This window comes from Macrobrachium rosenbergii, chromosome 10 (assembly GCF_040412425.1).
Source record: "Macrobrachium rosenbergii isolate ZJJX-2024 chromosome 10, ASM4041242v1, whole genome shotgun sequence".
NCBI classification, from domain to species: domain Eukaryota; kingdom Metazoa; phylum Arthropoda; class Malacostraca; order Decapoda; family Palaemonidae; genus Macrobrachium; species Macrobrachium rosenbergii.
The window spans coordinates 44,612,124-44,622,273 of NC_089750.1; the positions used below are offsets into that span (position 1 = coordinate 44,612,124).

General features: G+C 33.3%; 1 protein-coding gene across 6 annotated transcripts in view; it reads left to right on the top strand.

Annotated features, from left to right (window-relative positions):
- Positions 1-9,859, top strand: part of pns (pinstripe) — a 213,642-nt gene extending 203,783 nt beyond the window's left edge. For all 6 annotated transcript variants that reach the window (XM_067110205.1, XM_067110203.1, XM_067110207.1 and 3 more), the window contains 2 exons: positions 751-949; positions 5,269-9,859. In XM_067110205.1, the coding sequence (XP_066966306.1) occupies positions 751-949; positions 5,269-5,449 (380 nt within the window). In that variant the 3' untranslated portion in view covers positions 5,450-9,859. The remainder of the gene's footprint in view (positions 1-750; positions 950-5,268) is intronic.
- The last annotated feature ends 291 nt before the right edge of the window (positions 9,860-10,150 follow it).

Here is a 10,150-nt window from a genome sequence, read left to right on the forward strand (position 1 = left end):
TCAAGATAGACAGAAAGAAGCAGAAGGCATAGGATGAAAGGTAGTCATGAGAGTAAAAGAGGGCATGGAGCAATATGACAATGAGAATGAAGAAAAAGGGCAAAAATGGTCTTTTTTGACAGTTAGCCAAAGTGAGTTAGCCAGTTGATTTAGAGTAGGTATCTCTGATAGCAGTATACCAAGTGGTTGTGTTATTCACATAGCTTATAACTAAAATACCTGTACTCTATATAATGCAATGAATGTATATTCAAAGAAATATGATAAAAAAGGGTCTTTCAAAATACTGACCATACAGAAAATAGGTTAGCCAATGGGTATGGAAAGTAGATATCCCTAATGGTTATTTGTTAATTGTGTTATTCAAATATAAGCTAATGAAAACTGTACTTTGTTTACTGTAATAATCGTTAATTTGTATTAAGTGAAAAATTTTAGCCAATGTTCATGAAATAGTACTTTAGCAACATTTTCTTGGTGTAATGGACAAGAAAAATAGCATTTAACATTAACTTTCAGGAACCTAACTCTGTTTCCTCCAAGAAGTTATTTATTCATTATTCATGGATAGTGAGGAATGACTGTATTACAGAACTATACTTTATTTGTAACTGTCGCAGTAAGAAACAGTCTCACTGAAATGTTTAGGAGTTGGAAAATCAAAGCATTTACTGGTTAATAATATACTTTGGACCATCTGTCAAACAGATGGTTTTTTACAGTGTAATTAGAAGACTTGTAAACTTACAGAGAGAATGCATCAGCATTTTGAAGTGGTACTCCGAGAAGAGATGGAAAGAGAGCAACTCACTGGAATTGGCAAAGATAGTCAACATTATACCCTTACTAGCATGGCTGAATTCGTGTCCTTAGTGAGTCGTATCAATGCTTCTTCTTCCCAGCTTGGTAAAGATGACAAGTTCCAGCTGTTTGTCTGTCTTGCAGCAAGGTGAGTTCATTAGTTTCATTGGACCATTTCATGAATGTGGAATATTTCTTGTAGATTATTATTATTATTACACACGCCACCCTACTTACAAACATTCAGAGATGCAAACAAATGGGATCGCAAATTAAAATTGTGTTCAGAGCACTCCCCTTTGCCACACAATTTAAAATTTTGTTTCGCACACATATTCTTTACATACAGTACTGTATGTATAGTGTATTGTGTTTTAGGATGAAAAAATGTACAGTACTGTATTGATTTTGTATCGCACTGTACTTTAATAGGCAGGAAGAGTGCAGTAACAAACATACAAATGTTCATCCAGAACATAACTCATTTGTAAGTAGGGTGGTGCCTGTATTATTATTATTATTATTAACCAAACAAAAACTTCTTTCAGTTTTCTTCTGAATATGGAAAGAGAAACCCACATGATTCCTGTGTATAACTTGTTTACTTGTAAAAAGTAACATGTAAATATTTACAAGTAAACAAGGTGTACACAGGAATCTTGTGGGTTTCTCTTTCCATATTATTATTATTATTATTATTATTATTATTATTATTATTATTATTATTATTATTATTATTATTATTATTATTATTATTATTATTATTATTATTATTATTATTATTATTATTGGAAGGAAGTAGACCTTCTCTTATGCATTTCTTGTTAAAAAGGATGCTGCATCATGCAAATTAATCTTATATTGACTCTTCTCAATTTTTCTTATGATTCATTCTCTTCCATGTAAATAGTGGTCAACAAGTGGCTGATGTTCATATTTTGGCAAAGAGAAAAATATAAACAGCATTTATACAGCAGTTTTATTCTCTGTAAAAGTGCAGGTATTGAAAAATTGTGTGGTAAATCTGTAGGCTTGCCAGCAGATCCTTTTGGAGTTTCTGTTGTTGTTCAGATTTTACCAGCAGATGGATTCTAGAAAAGTTTCTTTTTGGAGTCACTTTTGTTGTACAACATTTAAACCAGCCCGTTAATCATCCTGTAGACGGGTGAGATGAATCTGGAGATAAAGGGTGTGGGTGAAGGTGTAGACAGGGGGCCAGCGTTGGGTTGTGAGCAGCGCTGAATTCTCATTGGCCACTAGCGGATTATCTTCCTTAAGCAAAGCCTTCTCCCAGGCATCAATGGTTGCACCCTTTCTTGTGTGTGAGCATTGGAGGTTGCAGGGGAGAGTATAGTGGTACTGGGAGAATCGCTGCCAGTAGATGGACATTCCTGATTGGTTTGCTTGCCAGGGACGCTGGTGGGCATTGCCCTTCATTCCGACGTCAGCAGGAAGAAGGTCTCCTGCATGGTGTTTAGTATGGGTTTCTCTCTTCCAATGTGTAGGGCTTCCAGGAGGCGTAGACAACAGTGGTTGGTCATATGGTTAATTTTTTCAATATTAGAATTAATGTCTCCTCTTTTTTATTCTGGAATTAAGGGCAGTCCTGGTGTGATTATACTGTATATGCCACCTACTTGAGCATGGCGGGAGATCCTCTTGGAGAAGCACATGGTAGTCATACTGATGTAGGTGCTGAGGCACTCACGGATGGGGCATTTGAATAGGTAGACACATTGGTTTTCCACACAGGATCCTGTAAAGAGAACCAACTTGAAATCGAGTAAAAAAATTCTCATAAGACTGGCGCAAAGGCTCAGTTTTAAGATTTAAATTTGATTCAGTGAATAAAAGTTCTCATAGAATTTAATAATTGGATAAATTAAAAAAGACAATTCTGACAGAATTTCTTGGTTTCCAAAGCTAGACATTTTCATGTTTGAAATGTTTGCATTCACATAAAATATGTTTTAACTGTTAATGGCGACATACATTCTCTGCATACGTAGATTGTGCCATGTGGGCTGTTTATCAAATGTTTATGGGTCAAATGAATGTGTCCAATTTGAAGATGATATTAAATTACTTATGACATTCTTATGGGTGTGAATTGTGCCACAGACCATTGATGGGTTTGAGTTTTTTTAATATGCTGTTGTTCAGTATTCCATAAAATCTACTAATCATTACAAGTTATAGGTTTTAGAGATATTAGTCACTGACAGGAGTGTGTTTTTTTATCTGGTTCTTTGGCTGACTTCTTGCCATCTTCATGTCTCTTTATGGCCACTTGGGCAGGGATCCAATATGTGTCAACACTTACACCAGCTTCACCATATGGTGTGTGGAATGAAAATTATATATTTTACAAGATGATTTTTAGGATAGTAATTTTTAAGTGCTTCTGTAGGACTTGTAGAGCACTAAAAGATGCCAATTTCTCTGGCCACGTATTTTAGTACAGTAACCCAAAGTGCTGAATATATTTGACATAGTTTTGCTGTGGCAAACAGAAGCTTTGTTTAGTAAAGAGAATTGATTGGCTTTAATTCAACCATATTGCAGCAAATCCTTCACCTGATGAAGAAATTGTATCCATCTGTATAAATTACATAATTGGGGACCTTTATGCCTTGAATATTCTAGTATGGCTGTGTGTTATGATGTTCAGGAGTATATGAATAACTTTTGGTGAATTGTTATAAATGTGTATGCCTTTTTTTATTTACTTCTTTATCCAAGGAGATAGCAGTTTCTGTAATGGTGGGTTAAGTGTTTAAATGGGGATTCAATTAATTGATTAGCTGTAATTGGGAAAGCAGGAGAACTGTATTTCTATGACCCTAGGAGGAACATCCAAAGGATTTACTTTTAAAATAAGACAAAAATTGGAGCAAAGTAAAGTTTGAGAAGTTTAAAAGTTAGATGGAAAGAGGCCAAAGGGAACAGATTAAAAGTTAACTCACAGAAAGCAGTGCAGATGGTGCTAAAGGGACACTACAAACAGTCTTTAATAACATCTACACTAAGATTGTGAAAGTAGTTTGATATAGCCAAGTTTAAAACGATTTAATTTTTACTTGTCCTTTGAAGTGATGGCAAAATGAACTTTGAGTGTGTGAAAGTCATGAGTTTTGAATATGGGAAAGAAATAAGGAAATGCTTTGACTAAAGGTAGACGGGGAAAAATGGTTGGTGAAACCAAATCATTGGTCAGAAGAAACATCAAAGAGGAGAATTCCACAGTTATACCATGTGAGGTGTTTCATAGGATAGTAGCAAGGGCAAGAATGAAGATGGGGGGAGAGAGAGTTAAAAGAATAGGACGCTGAAATAGAAAATATGAAGTCAGAAGAAATTAGTATAAAGAAACTGTCATATGTTACGTTGGGAGAAGCAGCGTGTGGTGTGAAATCTGAGAGAGGTATTGCAGAGAATGGTATGCTGATGAAATACAGAAAAGTGTCTTCAAGTTCTGTAGAGAACAGGTAAGAAAGGATAGAGAGGCATATAGAGATGAGGAGGAATAGCACAGTGCCACTTTTATAGTCAAATTGCTAAGAAAAAATTAATGGTGGGTAAATGGCAAGGAGATTCTGGAGAAGAGTAACTGTGAAATGATGAGATTCTGGCTAAGGTTTATTGGAAGCTTTTACAAGTGAGAACATTTTTTGGAAACTGTTTTGTCCATAGGCTGGGAAATAGACTGAAATTGTAAAGACTTAGAAAGGGTGGGCATGTGAGGAAATGCAGAGAGGAGTAGTTTGTAATATGGTAAGACCAATTAAGGAAGAGAACTCAATACACATCTAATTTAACAATTGACAAGAGTTTAATTCATGTTGCTTACATTCTTGCTGATTAAATTATACATTAGTAAGTACTGTACCGTACTGTATTTTTCAGCACGTAAGACCCTCTTTTTTCCCAAAAACTAATTGTCTTGTATTCAGTATTTACCAAAATATCATTACTACTGTTATTATTGTTACAGTAAAATTCCCTCATAACTGGCACCTCGGGACCAAGGGGCTGTAGTGCATAAATCTGTACAGTAGGTGACACCTCTCTCTCTCTCTGGGTTATTTTTGTAAAAAAAAAAAAAAAAAAATTTTTGACAGAGAAAAGGAACAAGGTGAGAAATGCACCTTAAGTTGTAGTGGTTCATCAGGATGGGTTGTGTTATTAAAATCCTTTCTTCTATACCTAAGGTGCATTTGTTTTCTCTCATATATTACAGTAGAATTATTACTAAAATTATTATCCTGCTCTCCTAGTTGTATGCTGTATCCAAGTTTTTTCTGCCATACTGTAGCTATGCACAGTATTTCGATAACATGAAATGCTTACTTGTAAATAAAAATAAGAATTTTTCTTTCTTAATATTCCCTTCTGAAAATGGGGGCATTTTGTGTGTCCAGGGGTCTTATATGTCATCAGATATGGTATTTATTAATTTTTTTCCAGAGCTCATCTGCTGCATCGCATCATGCTACCACTCCATCGCTCCCCAGTTACTTCTCATATGTATGAAGAACATGCTTATCTCCGTGATCCTCAGCTAGTGAAGGATCTTATCAATGTCCTGTCAGCTCTTAATGAATTTGACATAGTTCTGGAAAGCTCACTCACCCGAGGAATTGATTAATGGTTTTGTAGTGGTATGTATGTAGAGGGTTTAATGGCGGTTTATATTTGGGTCTGCTTTTGAGGACCTTAATGCAGTACTTTGCTTATCGTTATTGCCATCTCAGCATGGTGAGAATGTTATGTATCAAAGTGTGTAAAAATTGTACATCTAAAATTACCAAACAATTTTATGTATCTTTTCAAGTCACCATGACTTACTACCATGTCAAAGACATTTGTCTTTCAGTAGTGTACATAGCATTGTTTGTTTTTTATATTTTTTTTTATTCCTATCATTAAATGTGGTCTTTGTTAAGTTTAATTATGAACATTATATGTTCACATACAGTTTGATATTATTAGGTGTAAGAAATGCTCAAAAAATAATTTTATCTATTTTATTATTTAGCTGTATTTATGTGTATTCAATAAATCAGTAACCTTTCTCATGACCGATATCATTGCAGAAATCACAACTTTTAATGAATGGAGTTTGACTACAGCGTTGCTTGTGAAATCAGTTGGATGTAATGTGGGTAAATTTTCAAATAAGGGACCATAGGAATTTAAATATTGTAACAAGTCATATAGTATTTAAGTTTCTCTAGTTTCTAGAGTATTTGCATTTATGACTTATATGGTAATAATAAGCAGGTGAATAATTAAGTTTCCAGTGTTATCCCTTGTTGAAAGGCTGATTGATTTTACTTGAACAAGTCTGGAGCTGGAACTGTGCTGTAATTTTGCCTGTATTAATGTGCAGGGAATTTATAGACGGAAAACCAATACTCATAATTTGACAACTTATAAACTTTTAATTTTATAGATTTCATGTTCAACTGGACCGTACAGTGTTACCATGGTAGCAGTGTTTTTTTTTTTGCAAGAATGTTCCTAATACTGTACTTTTCTCTACCATATATTTTCCTTTTACACAGAAATCTTTTATTGGTGGTATAGTTTTAATTTTTGAATTAAAAAACAATACTGCAATTTATAGTTATCCTTTCATTGAGAATGCTCATGTGCTTGTAAAGCTTTGTTCAGTTTGGATGTGAAATACAGTAGCAAGGTTCTCTTATGAGCAAACTAACAAATATTTTTACTCATTTTTTATTCCAGGCTTATTCTCATTGGCTAGTTACATATTGTACTGTACTTCAATTGGTAATCCATGCTTCTGTGAATTATGATTGGTCTTAGAGATAAAATGTGTTTATATTGTAAGTGGTGTGAGTGATGATCATTCATGGATGAGTAATTTGATTGGCATGCTTTTTGTATCCTATAAACATAGCATTACTGCATTTAGAAGTGTTTTCTTAGAAAGGATCTGTGTTCGACTGAACACTGTATTGCTAAAATTACCAACAAATGTATACTGTTATACAGTAAAATTTTAGGGTTGCTTTTGCTAGAAAAGTGAGATGATTGTAGAAAGCAGAGAAAAGTGGTTCAGTTGCTTTTCATTTAGTCCAGTTAGTTTTAATAAATGGTCTTAAAATGCATTACATACACCCTGCAAATTAAGATTCATTTAGTAAAATATATAAAGTTTTAGGTCTCATATTTTTGTATAAACTATTTCTGAGAATTATATGTTGTAGTATGATTTGTGTACATTTATTGCAAACATTTTAATCCAATAGAATCTTGAGTTGGTTTGTTGAAATCTGTGCTGTTGTTTTTGCCATAAATGAGTTTTAAGAACCACTTTTACTTTTTCAAGTAACTGAAATTTTATAATACTTATTCTTCATAATAAAATCTCTTGACTAAAAAGGTATTTTAACTGGTACTGTATCATGATTATTATATTTTAATTTTGTAATGTATTTTTTACAGAGAGCAAGTGTAATTTGTATAATAAATGTTATAGTCAGTTCATCAACAGAGACCCATGTGTATACCTAGAATTTCCTTGCCTAATAATTAGTTAGAGCTCTAGACCACAGAGTAACATTGTGAGACTAGCACTGGGCCTACCTAAAGGATTTGACCTTAGATAAGAAATGAAAATTGGAGCAAGGCAAAGTCAAAGAAGCTGAATAGCTAAGTAGGAAGGGACCAAAGGAAACAGGTGAGAAATGAAATGCCAAAACCAATGCACGGAAGAAGATGCTGGAAAAACTTAGTACTATGCACAGTGTGCAGCACAAGGCATACAGTGTTTCCCCCAATTGAAAATTTTTCTGACTGAAACCATTTTGTTTTGGCTGTACTTTCTCACCATTAAGGTTTCATTTCAGATTCTTATGAACTGTGCATGGCCTTCAAATATTTAATATTTTATTTTTCTGTCATATAAAGCTCTTGAACTCTGAGCAGTTTTGTGCAGAATATGATATTTTTTTATATTTAGTGCTGTTTCCTACTTCTTTCAGCCTCAAAAATATCATGAATTTTTCTTTGTTGCCTCTCTATTTCAAGGTGCAGGAAAGAATTTAGTTTGAGGATTAATTCTATGCCAACCAGGAAATTCACCTTTAATTGGGCATTAGATTTCTTCTTTAGCAAAGTGCACTATGACCACAAAGGGTATTTTGAAATTAAAACAAAAATTTAAAGTGTAATTTGTCCAAAATTCTAGAAAGTGGCTTGAGTTTCACTAGGTTTTGTTTTTTATGAATGGAATATATAAAAAAAAAGAAGAAACTGAAGTAAAACAATGGAACTGACATTTAAGGTCACTGGAGTTCCAGATGCTGGATGTGTAGCATTCTCAAAACCCTTAGGGATAAATTTTCTGTAACTTTCATTTCATTGGTTTTGACTTTTCTCAAGTTTTATTAAATGTTTTAGTTTTTATTCTTCTCACTTTTTCTACATAATGGCTAAAGATAAATTTCCTGGGAATTAAGAGGTATAACTTCCCTTCTCACTTCAGTGCTGCTACTTGTAATTTTGTTTAGTACAGTACGTTGTTTTGAAGCCACCTTGTATATACAATTTTTGAGAAAGGAGTAAGTACAGATGCAGAGCAGAAAAATTAAATGTCTACATTTTACTCTATTTGAATTATTTCTTAATATAATTTTACACTAATAATTTATATTTTGTTAAATTACTAAATGGCTTTTATAATAAAAATAGATATGGATGATATAATCACTGTATGCTATGACAGTCATACTTCTTCACAAACTCTTGGAGGTTTTATTTCAAGAGTTTTGTATACCAAAGTGCTTTTTGTGTGATATTTTCATTGTTTGTGTTTTGTCTGGTTGAAATTTCCTGAAAACTGTTTCCCCCATGGTTGCTTATTCATATTTACTCCCTTTGCTGTAATTATGTGTATGTGCTATGTGTGTCTGTAAAGATGCATGTTAGTTTTGATATAATGAACTGTGCTACATTTTGATGTAAACAACTTGTTAACATGTAAAAGTTGTGACAAACGTGTGTTTTGAGATGAGCAATTATGATTTAATGACTTCATGTATTCAAAATTTGTGCTGTAGTCATTTTAAAGAAATATGTTTGGAATTGAGCTGCAGGACAGGATATCAGCAAAGTATTTGTAGATTATAATTGCTGATCATTTCAGGTACCTAATAGTCAGGGTGTATTCATTGTATATATTTCATAGATTGATATAACTGGTGTGCCATATCGACAAGCAAAGATTTCTTTAGATTCCTTGAGCTGTGATACTAGGCATGTTCATGATCACAATTGAAGAATACTCTATAAGAATGGGTGAGAAACTGTGCATATGCTCATGCTAATCTGTATTTTGAATATGAATAAATGCCCCTGGGCACCATGCTTTGACATGCTGCCAGTGTAATTAAATAGAAGCTTATTTTCAGGATGTGTGTAATGTACCTTAAAATACAAGTAGATTATGCTCCAGAGACTAGCTGTTCATTGTTTGCTGTACATTTGTGCCAATTAATAGAAATAACTGTGAATGAGGAAGGAGATTGTAGGCAAGAAGTTAAAGGATTATGATTGTATATGAATAATTTATAGTATTGCTGTGGAGCTAATGTCATTCAGAATAGTGTTTTGAAGCTGGTGCTCAGGGATGTAATTTGTTTAAAATTGAGCACAAAAGATATAATTTACTCAAGAGTTATTACTCCTATAGGTATACTGAACATATTGCATTTCTCATTGGGTGCCGAGATGAAAAACATTATATAAGTGTACTGTACATGTAAATGGAATTTTGTCAGTTTATATAATTTGAATGTAAAAGCAATATATTAATTTTGTACTTGTATGAGCTGTTACACTTGTTAAAAGTGAGTTAATATATTGAAAGACCGCTGTGCTGTCACAAGAACCTCTTTAAAACTTCTTTTTCAAAGAGCCAAGAACAAATGCTCATCTGTCAAATATGGCAGTATTTGTACTGTACTGTATATATGTACTGCATGAATTGAAAGTAATATTAAAAATAATAAAGCCTTGAAGAATCAAAGTTTTGTTTATTAATACCTTTTTTACTATAAACAGAGGAACTATTCCATGTCAGTCTTTTTAAATGCAGACTTAGCAACGTTTACTTTACAAGAACTTTGTTTGTTGTGATAGATTAGACTAATATGAATAACTGATTTGTAGATAATTTTGGGATACAGGGTCACCCGATCTGTTATCATACCAGATCAACTGAAAAACTTGACTGGGTAAAAAGCAGCACTACAGCGGGAAACAGGAACTTTAACCTTTAACTTTTTATTTGGATATTAACCTCAAAATTTTCCAGATG